The sequence below is a fragment of the Lepus europaeus genome, chromosome 8 (genome assembly GCF_033115175.1).
Source record: "Lepus europaeus isolate LE1 chromosome 8, mLepTim1.pri, whole genome shotgun sequence".
NCBI lineage: Eukaryota > Metazoa > Chordata > Mammalia > Lagomorpha > Leporidae > Lepus > Lepus europaeus.
This window is the reverse complement of record NC_084834.1, coordinates 8053163-8068153: the sequence shown is the minus strand read 5'-3', so window position 1 is coordinate 8068153 and position 14991 is coordinate 8053163. Positions and strand designations below refer to the sequence as shown.

The following is a 14991-nucleotide window of genomic DNA, read 5'->3' as shown; positions in this document are numbered from 1 at the left end:
GTTCCATATGTGCCTCTAACTATGGTGTTCCATTCACCATGCCATTCACTGGAGGAGATGAATGACTGCTCAGAGTGAGGATTGTTGAGGTTGCTTAGATATAAGACAAAACAATATTCAAATGAATGAACAAAATATAACGTAACATTCCAAAAGCAATAGGAAATGACTAGAAATACAGACTTTGAAGAGTTGGCATCATTTATCTATAGTTGCAATTACTGTGGGATTTAAGCAACTGACAGAATAGTAATGTGGAGTAACATTTTTATTTCTTGTCCTCACAGCATTTTGTGAAAATTATTTCTAGGGGGGCCCGGCACTGTTGCTCACTTGGCTAATCCTCTGCCTGTGGTGCTGGCATCCCATATGGACGCCGGGTTCTAGTCCCGGTTGCTCCTCTTCCAGTCCAGCTCTCTGCTGTGGCCCGGGAAGGCAGTGGAGGATGGCCCGAGTGCTTGGGCCCTGCACCCGCATGGGAGACCAGGAAGAAGCATCTGGCTCTGGCTTCAGATCGGTGCAGTGCCGGCCATAGCAGCCATTGGAGGGAGAACCAACGGAAAAGGAAGACCTTTCTCTCTGTCTCTCTCTCACTGTCTAACTCTGCCTGTCAAAAAAAAAATTAAATAAATTTAAAAAAATAATTTCTGGATTGATGCAGAGATGTTTTGTTCCTCCTATATTTATAAATGAAGCACCTTTTAAGTGTTTCAAAACATAAAATCATCTTGGTTTGAAATCAAGAGGTTGGAACACTGTTTGGACTTAGTTTAAGCACATGGTTGATTGAAAGTTTCCTTGGAAGGTTTCAATCAATGTGATCAGTTTGATTTTGTAATGAGCACAGCACCTACTATTTTGAGGACCAATACTGAAAGTGGATTTTGTTCTTGAACAGTATCCTAGTAGTTGTTTGTTGTTGTTTTTGTTTTTTTGTTTTATTTGTATTTTTTTGTTTTTGTTTTTTTTTTTTTTTTTGACAGGTAGAATTATAGACAGTGTGAGTGAGTGAAAGAGAGAGAAAGTCTTCCTTCCTTTGGTTCACTCCTCAAATGGCTGCTATGGGCAGCGCTGTGCTGATCCAAAGCCAGGAGCCAGGCACTTCTCCCTGGTCTCCCATGTGGGTGCAGGGGCCCAAGCACTTGGGCCATCCTCCACTGCCCTCCCAGGCCACAGCAGAGAGCTGGACTGGAAGAGGAGCAACTGGGACTAGAACCGGTGCCCATATGGGATGTCGGCACTGCAGGTGGAGGATTAACCAAGTGAGCCATGGCGCCGACCCCTAGTAGTTTGAATGGTGATGATTACTGGCTTGAGATCTATTTTTTTTTCCCCTAATAGATTTCTAATGTAATGATTTCCCTAATAATTCTAATGCGGAAAATTTGCACAAATTTGTTTGGAACAAAGCCTACAAAAATAAAAAGTATAGATTGAATAGTAATCTAAACTTAGTATGATAGAGGAGGAAAGCTTGGTGCCATAATTTCTCCCTTCATTAGTGTTGGACTTAAATCAGTTGAAATGTATTTCTGTACCACAATTTATGCTTCAATAAAAATTTATGGAAAAAAAAATTAAATGCAGGTGAGACTGAAGGGTAGCCATCCAATCACGAGGAATAAAAGGCAGGCATTTGGCCTAGTGGTTGAGATAGTAGGTAAGGTGCCCACGTCTTACACAGGAGCTCCTTGGTTCAGGTCCCACTTCTGGCCCCTGACTCCGGCTTCCTGCTTCAGTAGACTCAGGGAGGCAGAGTGATGACTTAGGAAACTGGGTTCCTGCCCCACCATGGGGAAATCTGAACCGAGTTTCTGGCTGCGAGCGCTGGCCCAGACCAGCCTCAGCCTTGCAGGCATTTGAGGAGTGAACCAGAGGACAGCAGTGCTCTGTCGACACGTACACGCATGTCTGCTTCTTTCTGCTCCTCTCAAATTTAATTTTTGACAGGGAGAGGGGAAGGACGAGTTTTTGGAAATGTTGTGGAACAGATCTGGAATGCGGCTATAACTAAGCGTAAAACATAATCAAGAGTATAGTTACAGTCTCTGTTAGAAGAAATGATTTTTAACATAACAGCTGAAATGGCCCAAAAATTCAAAAATCCAGGGCCTCAGGCCTGAGAATGACTGCCTCGATTGCCACTGTGCTGGTAGAGTTCATGACATCCTCAAGTGCTTGGGGGCAGAAACAGACAACTACCAGGTTATAGAAAATTCAGAACTGGGTTATGTGGAAAGCAATTATTTGTCAGAGTTTTTCCAGTACACATGGAAAGACACTGGATATGACTGTACACTCAATATTCAAATCATAGCAGCCCATGTTCTGCATCAGGATGGGAGCTAAGTATGGCCCTCCTTTATCCCGCTGAACTGGACTCCCTTGCCTGTGATTGATCCCCTGACTGCCAATGCTGTCACGTAGGTACACATGGTGCATACTGGATAATGTACAAATATACAAGTATACACTCACTGGAAGCACTTGTTCACCTACTGAAAACCAGTTTAAAAGCCACTCTCACTTCTGCAGACCTCTCCATCAACTTTCTCTCGCTCTTCTCCCTTCCGCTCACCAACTCTGCTTCTCTGCTGGTCATTCCAACTAACAAACAACCTGGCAATATTCCCTTTAAAAAAACTCACCCTAAAACCCATGGGCCCCTTCAGTAGGCACCCTTCTCTCCCCTTTCACGGCCAAATGCCTTGGGAGAGCTGTCAGCACTGTTGCGTCCCCCGCACTCTAGCAGTCATTCTCATCACCTCTAAGTAGCTGTTTTCAAGGTGATGACTCCATTCCCAGATAACTTATCACCCAGCTAGACCAAGACACTGAACTCACAGGTGCAAAATGAGCCCACTTCAGGCAAACTGGGAGGTAACATCACACCAGCAGCAGTGGCCAAACTCACTCCCCATTCACTTTCTTGATCTATCAGTAACACCTGCCAGTGATTGCCCCTCCCTGAAACTTCTCCTCTCCAGAGGCGGCATTCTGGGACACCACACTTACTGGTTTTTCTTCTATGCCACCAGTTGCTCATCTATAATCTGGAACACCACAGTCTGTGTCCCTTAGCTTTCTTTCACTCTCTGTGTTCTCTCTACAGGTGATCTCATCCAATGCAGTGATTTCAAATATCACCTACGCCAAATGCACCTGTCTAAGCTCACCCCTTTGCATCACAGAATCAAATACTTACTCAGCATCTCCACCTGTGAGTCCACCTGGCAAAAAGTTAACATGACAAAAATAGAACCACTCCAAAAAGGTGCCCCATCCCACGTCTTCACCACCTTAGATGGTAACACAACCATCCACCACACTGCGCAAGCCAAAACCCAGGAACCATCCTTGATAGTCCCCTCATGCAAATGCATTGTAAATCTCATCAGATCAGCCTGACCTCCATATACCTCACAAAGCTGGCTACTGGTCAACACCTCAGGTCAACAACCTAGGATCCAGACGCTGCAATCTCTTCTTGGCTTACCCAAAAAGATATCAAAGTAGCCTCCCAACTTCTATCACTACCCCATGGCTCATCACACACAGCTGCAGAAGCCATGTCATCTAAGCGTAAATCCTTGCTAAAACACACCAGTGAAATAAAACCCAACCTCCTCACCAAGGTCTAGAAATCCCAGTTTGTCTGATCCCACTGACCTTTCCAGTAGCACCTGATCCACTCTCCCTATCACGATCTCTCATCAAGCAATGATCACCTTCTTCCTCCTGGCTGTTAAACATATCAAGGCCCCTACCCTTCCACCAGAATATAAAGGCTTTTAGGTCAAGGACTTCATACTGTTTGACACTGTATCACCAACAGCTGAACGTGGTCTGAATATAATAGATGATTCATAAATATTTAATGAACTATTGATGGAAAACTGGAATCCATCAGAATCAATAGTAGCAGTAAAAAATGGACAAGATCAATAGCTTAAAAGCAAGAAGGGGAAAGAGCAAGCCTTGCATAAATGCACAAAGAAAAATGGTCTGTGATCCTTATTTGACCTAGCCTGATTGACCTACAGAGTTTTAAAAACCTTAGGTCTTCAAGTTCAGGCCAATGTAGCCATAAAATAATTCTGACCAAGTTCATCAGGCAGGTAATCAGTGTAATGGGCCGGCATTACCTTTCTGCCCTAAACATGGCACTTTCCACTAAGCACCCTCACACTTTTCCAAGCCACAGTGTGATCCCTAAAGACCCACATCACAAAGCCCCACACTCTGGGTTTGCTGTCCAGTTCCCTATGGGAATGTAGACTCTCCAGACTCCGAGTTTACCTGGCTCTGGTCATTACAACGGCCTACCCCTCACCAAGTCTCTTCCAGACAAGCTAGAACACAGGGGCTGTGGGATGAGTCAGTGTTCACTTGGGCCAGCTCTTTCCGGATCAGACACTGCCATGAGCCTAACAGCAGGCACCAACATCATGAGTCTCCTGCTGTTGAGTCCACTCCTGCCGTACCTCATACGGATTGAATGTGCCACTCACCCCTAAACATTTTACCCTCAGTTTAAAAAATACTCATTGAGGGGCCGGTGCCGCGGTGCAGTAGGTAAAGCCGCCGCCAGCAGTGCTGGCATCCCATATGGGCACTGGTTCGAGTTCCGGCTGCTCCACTTCTGATCCAGCTCTCTGCTATGGTCTGGGAAAGCAGTAGAAAATGGCCTAAGTCCTTGGGCCCCTGCACCCATAGAAGACCCAGAAGCAGCTCTTGGCTCCTGGCTTCAGATCAGCACAGTTCTGGCCACTGTGGCCAGCTGGGGAAGGAAACAGTAGACCGAAGACCTCTCTCTCTCTCTGCCTCCCTTTCTCTCTGTGTAACTCTGACTTTCAAATAAGTAAATAAATCTTAAAAAATAAAAAATATTCATTGAGTGCTTGCTTCCTTGGGTCAGTGCTCCTACCCCTAGGCTCATTCATTTCTGGCTCAAGCTCCAACCTCAAGCAAGCTTTTCAGGAGGATCCAGGATAACTCACCTATGCTTAAACCAGTCATCTATTGACTGCTGTTTCACAAGCTCTTATACGTAAAAGAAAATCATTATCCCCCTTTCACCAACAAGAAAAGAAGGCTGAGAGGTTAAGCGATTTGGACAAAGTCATATGGCATTTACAGAGCAGAGACGAGCTCCAAACCCAGCCTAAGCATGCTCTCTTTTCACTGTGTTCTTTGTTCAGTTCCTGCAGCACCAGGATCTAGTACCTAGCAGATACTCCATCAATGTCTGTTTAACGGATAGGATGTCAAAAGTGCCCATTTTTAAAATAAATATCCATCTAATGGGAAATTCATGTCAAATATAGAAACAGATATAACAGGGGCAGGTGTTTGGTATGGCACTTAAGCTAGCACTCCAGATGCCTCCATCTCATGTCAGAAGGTCGGGGCTCAAGTCTCAGTTCCACTTCGGACTCCAGCCTCCTGCCTGGGAGGCAGCACGTGATGGCTCAAGTACTGCCACCCACCCGGAGACCCACACTGAGTTCCTGGGCTCTTGCTTCAGCATGGTCCAACCCAGGATACTGCAGGTGTTTAGGGGGAGTGAACCAGCATACGCAAGATCTCTCTGTCGGCTTCCATCTCTCTGCCTCACTGCTTTTCAAATAAATTAAATTTTAAAAAAGAAAGACAGAAACACAGCAAAAGCGCTCCACTGACCCCTACGTACCCTGCTCACCTGAGTAACCAGGTAACCATGCTCTGTAACATGCTGGCAACCTCTGCTCCTCCAGCTGAGGTGTGCCTTACCAACTCAGGCCTGCTGGGTTTACTCCCATATCTGTTTATGACACTCGCACCTGTTACTGAAATTACCTGATCTGAATAAATATATGTAATCCAGGAAAAGTGAATGTAAAATGGGAGCTGTTTCTGTGAAAACTAAGTCGACTGCTTTAGAGTGACTTGATCAACGTGTGACTGCAAAAACTAGATTTTATCAAGTTAGATGTGGGAGGAACGAAAGAGAAATCATGTAATTTGAAGAAGGCTTTGCACTGAGATTTCTTTTTGCATGTGTCTCAGTTCTTGCTGCACTTTAAAGGAAAACAGAAAATCACAGCTCATGCATGATTATAGTGTGGTTTGTTCAAGAAAGAGCAAGCTAGTCTCCAAACAGCTGATCATATTTAGTTTTTTTTTTTTCTTAAAGATTTATTTTATTTATTTGAAAGACAGAGTTACAGAGAGAGGTAGAGACAGACAGAGAGGTCTTCCATCTGTTGGTTCACTCCCCAGATGGCCACAATGGCCGGAGCTGCGCCGATCCGGAGCCAGGAGCTGCTTCTGGGTCTCCCATGTGAGTGCAGGGGCCCAAGGACTTGGTCCATCTTCTGCTGCTTTCCCAGGCCACAGCAGAGAGCTGGATCAGAAGAGGAGCAGCCAGAACTAGAACCGGCACCCATAAGAGATGCCGGCGCTGCAGGGCAGGGCTTTAACACGCTGCACCACAGCACCAGCCCCCATATTTAGTTTTTAACAAAAGATTGACATCCAACTATACAACTGTATGTTTAAGTTAAAATAAAATGTTTATATAGGAATTCCCTTTTTTTTGATAAGTTCTCTACTTAAACGGTCTATTACTGATTAAATCAACTTCTTAAAACCTTTTTCTTTTTTTCTTTTTCTTTTTTGACAGGCAGAGTGGATAGTGAGAGAGAGAGACAGAGAGAAAGGTCTTCCTTTTTGCCGTTGGTTCACCCTCCAATGGCTGCTGCGGCCGGCTCATCGTGCTGATCCGAAGCCAGGAGCCAGGTGCTTCTCCTGGACTCCCATGGGGTGCAGGGCCCAAGCACTTGGGCCATCCTCCACGGCCCTACTGGGCCATAGCAGAGAGCTGGCCTGGAAGAGGGGCAACCGGGATAGAATCCGGCGCCCCGACCGGGACTAGAACCTGGTGTGCCGGTGCCGCAAGGCGGAGGATTAGCCTGTGAAGCCACGGCGCCGGCCAAAACCTTTTTCAATTATGCCAAAGTCTGGTATGTCCCTATGTGTGATGTCTCCCTTTCACGACCATGGAGGTAAAACACTACACAACATACTTCTAAAACTTCTGGTTCAAACAAAACAAAACCAACCTGCTTTACACTGCTAATAAAATGCAACACCATGTTGCATTTTCTACTGCACTGGGGTCGTGTTAATAAACCTTTTGGTATCCTTTTTACTGATGGTTAATTCTAAATGCCTCTTGAAAAACTTTCTTCCACTTCTAAAGTCATAAGATGTCCCAATCAGAATTTACACACCATGTAAGTTTCATGAATTGCTTTAAAATCCATTCATTCACGGGGCCATCAAAGAAGGAGGTACCTTTCTCTGAAGGGAGGAGAGAACTTCCACTTTGACTATGACCCTGTCGGAATAAGATCAAAGTCGGCGAACCCTAAAGGCTTCCATAGCCTTGGCAACTCATGACTAGAGCCTAGGGAGATTACTGACGGCATAAACAAGAGTGTCAAATTGTTAAGTCAACAACAGGAGTCACTGTGTACTTACGTCTCATGTGGGATCTGTCTTTAATGTGTTGTCCAATGTGAAGTGATGCTATAACTAGTACTGAAACCGTATTTTTACACCTTGTGTTTCTGTGTGGGTGCAAACTGATGAAATCTTTACTGAATCGATCTTCAGTATATAAAGATAATTGAAAAAAAAAAAAAAACCACTTGGTTTTAAATTGGACATTGCATAGAAAATTAATTTTTAAAAAATATCAAGTAAGATCTCTGTCTTTAATGTGCTGTACACTGTTATTTAATGCTATAACTAGTACTCCAACAGTATTTTTTCACTTTGTGTTGCTATATGGGGGCAAACTGTTGAAATCTTTAATATATACTAAACTGATCTTCTTTATATAAAGAGAATTGAAAATGAATCTTGATGTGAATGGAAGGGGAGAGGGAGCGGGAAAGGGGAGGGTTGCAGGTGGGAGGGAAGTTATGGGGCGGGGGGGTAGCCATTGTAATCCATAAGCTGTACTTTGGAAATTTATATTCATTAAATAAAAGTTTAAAAAAAAAGAAAAAAAATCTATTCATTCAAAATTACCAGATGTTTCATAAATTCTTCTGAAATGATGAAAAGTGCTAATACAGACAGAGTCCATGGATGAACATGCAAAATAATTTTGGAATGAGAGCATTTACTTACATTGGCCCTGTTTATCAACATCAACATCCTTACCTTTGCTTTTCACACTTACATCAAGTGAAAAATGCTTACCTACTTTGAGTAAGCCAAAATAAATGCCCAAAAGCTGAGAAGTCAAATGTATGCAGGAGAACTGCAAATTTAACATTGAAGCACATTATTTCTTTTTAAAAATTCAAGATCCTTTAGGATTTTCCAGAAATCCATCTAATGAAGAAGGATGTATCTTGAATAATTTTGGATAATGAAAAAATATTTTTTCAGTTACAAAGGTATCTATACTTTAAAATGTATAAATTTTCCTTATAATGAAAACTTACTAGCTGCTGTGTGATGTTGAACAAATTAATCTCCCTGAGTCTTCTTTAATATTAATTGAAGAGGCAATAATTAATCTTACATGGTGAAACATGGTCCTTTATGTGTCTAGCTTATATTGAAGACATTCTGATGTGAGAATCCTTTTCTGATTCATACATGTAAACAAACTAGTATCTTTATCCAAAACCAGGTGCTCTCAACAGTAAGGAGAGAGCAACAGGGCACAGAGACTCTCTGGAAGTGCGCAGAACTCGAAGTACACAGAGGCTTCGGTGCCCGTTCCTTAGGAAACGTGTCACAGGTCACCACCTTGAGAGCCCACAAGTCGCTACTGTGACTCATTTCTATTTCAAGGCCCTAAAAACTGCCGATAGTCTCCAAAGCTGTCTTTCAGGCTTTTTGTCATAAGGGAGAGTTACAGTCACCAGCCACCCCACACTGGCCCACATCCTACTGCAAAAAGTATCCAAAGGTCACCCTGTGTTTCATTTTAATACTAAGATCTCTACCCCAAGAGGAGCGAAAGCTTTACCACCACAACACGGACCTGTGTGGGAGCATGCTTCTGCTCTGAATCCATGTGGACTGGCACCACCTCTACATGCGACAGAACTTTCCAATCATTTCCAACCCCCAAAATAAAGATAAGCGTTTCTTCTGATCATGGAGTTATACTTTGGAAGGCATTTCCCATGGCTTCCTTATTTGCTGTAAATAAATCATCTCGTGTGACAGTAAAACCCACCAGGAAATGGACAACCACAGCCCCCAAAAGTTTAAAAGCCCACTTTGCAACAGTCTTTCGATTTATTTTCTTTAATCTTCAGGTTTCTAAAATTTGCCTGGAAACTCAAGATGCAAGCTAAATTTTAATTCACTCAATAGCAACAACAATAAAAAGGTGAATTAAAAGCATGGCCACGGTAAAAAACAAAACACTTTGTTCTTCTTTCTTTAAAAAAAAAAAAAAAAAAGACGAAGGACTGCAAACTCATGTAGCTCAAATTGTCATTTCACATGACCATAAATAAAACCAGTCACCCAACTCAAACAAAGCTTAAAAACTTAAACAAAAACCCAACAGCAAAATCAATCAATCAATCAATCAAACAAGCAAACCTGAAATAGTCAAAAATTAGTCTTACTGCTTATATAGTAGAGTAAGGATTGTTCCTTCTCTGGAGTTAAAGTTTTCAAATTACTCATTTCCTCATTCTGTCTCAAACATGACAAACCTCCACTTCACACGGCTATTATACTGTTTTAAATGTGCACAAGAAGGAGACTACAGGAATCGCAGAAAAAACGGGGAAAACCAGCGTCCAGGTCCTGTTCTGCCACCCCCAGTCTTTAGACAGCTGGACCTGCACTTTCTATGGCACTGATCTGACAACCCCAAAGACACCTGCTACCCTAACACTGCACTTTACTAATAAAAGAGAAGCTTGTGAAAGGGAGGCCACCTTGAAGTATTTCATTCTAAGCCTAAGGAGAAAACATGCCGACAGCAGTATACACCTGGAGAGCAGAAAGGTCTGTGTCCAGTCAGCACTCTAGGGGTACACACTCAGAGCAGGGCATCCAGCCGCCACCACGTGAAGCCTCAGCCTACCCGGAGAACACGCCGCGCGACTACACTGCTCCTTCCCTTAAGGTGCACAGCACCTGACCAGAGAGATTCCACAAAGACACAGAACAGAGCAAAGAGCACTTTAGTAAATGCTATGTGTAAAGCCTTACTGTATGGTTCACTGAACAACACATGTTATGGAAAGGGCAGCTTATTTTCATAGATTTAATTTCCAAGCTGCCTTTTTCTAAAGAAGTATTTTCTAAGATTATAAAACAAGGTCTTACGTACCAGGATACTCCTATGCTGAACAGCCATTCCTCCCCCTCTTTAAAAAAAGAAAAGAAAAAACATACAAATGGTAAGCATTTAATAAGCCTGCCAAATGCAACTCTTAGAACTTATTCTGTAAGAGCTAAGCAAAACAGACAAAGGAAAATTAGCTTGGTACAAGGTTTTCTGAAAGGCTGTGACTACTATTTCAAAACTGGAACGTGAGAGTTATTAAAAGAAACGTGAGAGGTGCTCCCATTCCGAATAGGCCAAATCCTCACCGCAAGAACGCCTACAGGCAGCAGTCGGGGCTACATTCACAGTCCAGCCTTTTAGATCTACAGCATCTTTCCCAATATTCTCCCACATGGCTCATTCTGTCAATCAAAGAAATCAGTCTTGATTTTAGGAAGGTCAGATACAGGGTACAATGATGCCCAGGCATTAAAACAAATAAAAGGAGCAAAAAGAAGCCCAAAATAAATTTCCACAGAAAACACCACCCTGGAATTTAGCAACTAATTTACCCATACAGAAAAGACCAGCATTAGATGAGCTCTTTCTATTACAATCTCATGACATATACCAAACATGTTTGTACACGTTAAAAAAAAGTGTTCACCTAGCATCTGATTCATACCTTCATATACAACCCCAATGCCTTATCTAACAAGTAGGACTCCTGGGCAGATCTAGCAGACCATCTGGATCACCCAGAGGCCTTAGCTTGGCCAATGTGTCACATTTAATAACTGACAGCAATTCTTCACAAGTTAAAACATAAAGATTGCAGCCTCCAAATTTAAGTATTTTGTGGCATATTTCAAACAGTTAGAAGGGATAAAAGAATCCATACTTTTCCTAATTCTGCAAATGATAGTTTAGAGATTGCTTCTTAAGAATTTAGTCCTAGGATCCAGTATAGCGGTATAACGGGTTAAATTGCCATCTGTGATGCCAGCATCCCATAAGGGCACGGGTTCAAGTCTTGGATGCTCCACTTCCAATCCAGCTCCGTGTTAATGTGCCTGGGAAAGCAGCAGATGGCCCAAATCCTTGGGACCCTGCACCCATGTGGGAGACCCGGATGAAATTCCTAGCTCCTGGCTTCAGCCTGACCCAGCCCTGGCTGTTGCAGTCGTCTGGGAAGTGAACCAGGGAATGGAAGATCTCTATCTCTCCCCTTCTGTCTTTCTAACTCTGCCTTTCGAACAAATAAAATAAATCTTAAAAAAAAAAAAAAAAAAAAGAACTTAGTCCTGGGGTGGGCCCATGGCACAGTGGATTAAGCCACCATTTGGGACACCCCACATCCATATTAGAGTGCCTGGGACCAAGCCTTAGCGGCTCTGCTTCTGCTCTAGCTTCCTCCTGATGCATGCTGGGAGGCAGGAGATGATGGCCAAGTACCTGAGTTCCTGCCACCCACATTAGAAACCCTGATGGTTCCTGTTTCCTGCTTTGAACTAGCCCAGCCCTAGCCATTATGGGCATCTGAGGAGTGAATCAGCAGGTGGGAGATTCTTTCTTATCTCCCTTTTAAGCAAAAATAAATACTTTTAAAAAAGAATTTAGTCCTAGTACTTTTCACTGTCTTCAAAACACAATGTATCTGTTAGATGAAACATATAAAATTTTAGATGGAAATTTGGTATTAGTATCAAAAATTAAAATATACACATGCTCTCTGATCAAACAATTCCATTCTGAGGAATGTAGCCTAAGAAATTCTAGGGTGCAAATATAAAAATGTCCATGCAATGCAACATTTTTAAAAGATTAGTTTATGTATTTTAAATTCAGAGTTATAGAGAAGGAGAGGCAGAGGCAGAGAGAGACAGACAGAAAGACAGCGCTTCCACCCACTGGTTCACTCCCCAAATGGCCGCAATGGACAGGGTTGGGCCAGGTCAAAGCCAGGTACCAAGAGCTTCATCTGGGTTTCCCCATATGGGTGCAGGGGCCCAAGCACTTGTGCCATCATCTGCTGCTTTCCCAGACATATTAGCAGGGAGCTGGATTGGAAGTAGAGCATCTGGGACACGAACCAGCACCCATATGGGAAGCCGGTGCTGCAGAACACAGCTTTATCTGCTACGCCACAGCACCAGCTCCACTGCAACATGTTTTATAAAGGTGAAAAATCGCAATGCCGACTGACATATATGACAGCACACACAAGACAGAGCTAAATCAATATATATGGATGTGCAAGGACCTTCAAAGACACTGTACAATGAATAAAAATGTAGAACAAGTATGGTATAAATAGAGTTATCCAGAGACAATTTGTGTGTGTGTATGTGTGTGTGTGTGAGAAAGAGAGAGAGAGGATGAAGGCACAGGGAAGGGCCTGAAAGGATTCATACCACACAGACAACAGAAGCTCCCCTCTGGGGACCAACATGACCACTGTGTGGGTTCAGAGAAAAGGACAGTTTCAAAAGGGGACTTGCACTTTTTACTCCACATCTATCTGTGCTAAACAAGTATATAACATATATAAAACATTTGTTTTATTAATAGAAAATAATAAAGATGCAATATCAGATTTGAGTTAAACCCCAGTACTACTTAACGAAGATGCTGAAATAGTCAAAGAGTAAAGGACTGTTAACAGTCAAAAACATCTTTTGTAGACTGTACTGTTCAAAGGAATAAAGAAAACCTGTGGGCAACATCAATCAATCATCATAAATGAATATGACAAGGTTTTCAAGAAAGAACAAACATCATCCAGAGAACTAAAGGATCTGTAGCTAAGAACTTTTAATATAAAAGATACTAAAATCAGAGACATTATTAAAAAGATATAATCATTTCACATGCTCTTAGAAATACAATTTTAACAATGAATCCCATTCCTTTGGCACAAAACGTATACTGTGTGGGAATGCTTTCATTCTGAAAGCTACACATAGAAGGAGCTCAACAGTCAGGTGCGTGCTCCTACCTGTACATTTTCTTCTGTGACCTGGATTTCTGCAGTGTAAACATAATCAATTAGCATCCTCAGGGTCCAGCCATCCACCTCTTTTATTCGCACTCGCTTTGCCCGGCTCTCACTCATCTCCCCTAGAACACAAAGGAGTAGGAGTGTTAATGCAGCAAAACACTGCCATGGAAACACCAACGCCAACACAGGCGGACCCATCTTCTTACCACGCTCCTGTATGCAGGAGGCGGCATGACCCACTACTTTCTGCAGGCCCCAAAACACTTTCCTACCTCTGCTAAAAGTTTATCTCAGCAAATCATAAAATGTACTTTTGTTACCCAGAGTCCTGAAAATCACAACACAACAATGAACAAACATGCTAAGCGTCCAGGTACATGAACTATCAAACCTGTGGCTGCAAGTTCGGATTCTGTATTCCAAATGCTTTTGAGTGGTTTGTCCTTGTGGATTTCTAGACATGACTACAACAGTAATGATGCTACCACCTTGGGGGAATGGCAACCAGCACTTATTGAAACAACCCACTCGGTCAGCATCATTGATTCAACAAGCACAAGATATGCCAGGAGCATGCTGGCCAGACACAGAGGCTGGACCCTTGGTGGAAGGCCATAACCTCCATGCACGAAACCATGAGAAAATAAATCACACAGATGCAGAGGTTAGTCTGTAGCAAAGGCTTGTCACAGAGACCTGTCAGTGAAAGTTCAGCTCCCATTTGTTATCTGCAGGCACTCCACTCTAAAGCCATCTCTACACCAACACTTATTATTTGTACGACCCACCATTTTAAGACAGAAAAGAGAAGGGTAGTCCTTAATCCAAGGGGGCCTGGGGAAGGCAGAAAGCTGATCTGTGCAGGACAACACCAAACAATCCCAGATATAAAGTGACACAAGCAACTGAACACTGGAAAAAGAAAAATCTCAAGAACAATGCTGAGTGCCATAGGACATCCTTGGCAAAAACGTTTGGTTCTAGAAATCGATAGGTTTTGGATGTCGGAGTAGAAACATGAAGACTATGCCACCCTCCGACACTTTCACCATAATCGGGCACCCTATAAAAGGATCACACAATGGTTCCAAGATCTCTTGAAAGCTCAGTTCTTTTTCAGATACAGTGAACTGTCATTGACTAAGAACTATCAGAAAAGCCTACAGGAATCCATAATTACAAGAAATTCCTTTGTAAACGCCCTGGGAGGAGAGAGGTCTTAATAGTGATGTCTCCTTAACTGCGTGCTCCCCGGGGGAAGAACTCTGGCCGGATCTCAGAAGGAAGTTGTTCTCCTCAAAGCTACTTCCAAGGAGAACGACATCCGCTGCATCACCAGGAGGAGCACAGTCAATGAGCAAAGGCTGAACACACCTCTGCATTAAGAAGAAGGGGCGCTGGATTAAGTGACTGTCACTACAGCAAACGAGGCAAGAAACGCGGACAAGGAGTCCTCATCTCCTCCCTCTCTCTCCCTCTCTGCATCTTGTGGACAGCTGGGACTCTGCATGATCTAAAGGCTCCTCTGTGCCAAAAGTTAACCACTCTGGGGACTGTCATTTGGCCTTTAGACCAAAGCCATCTCTGTTTCATCTACCGGGCTCTCTGATGTGCAAATCCTTGCAGAGCCTGGGGTCACAGGACCGCAAAGTCACACACCTGGGTCTTAGACGTGGGCATGACTTAGCTT

The 14991-nt window shown here is 43.2% G+C and overlaps 1 protein-coding gene across 4 annotated transcripts in view; it reads right to left on the bottom strand.

The window, feature by feature from the left end:
• KLHL2 (kelch like family member 2) overlaps positions 1-14991 on the bottom strand; it is a 117282-nt gene that overhangs the window by 67988 nt on the left and 34303 nt on the right. For all 4 annotated transcript variants that reach the window (XM_062199366.1, XM_062199365.1, XM_062199368.1 and 1 more), the window contains one exon: positions 13299-13420. In XM_062199366.1, coding sequence (XP_062055350.1) covers positions 13299-13420 — 122 coding nt within the window. The remainder of the gene's footprint in view (positions 1-13298; positions 13421-14991) is intronic.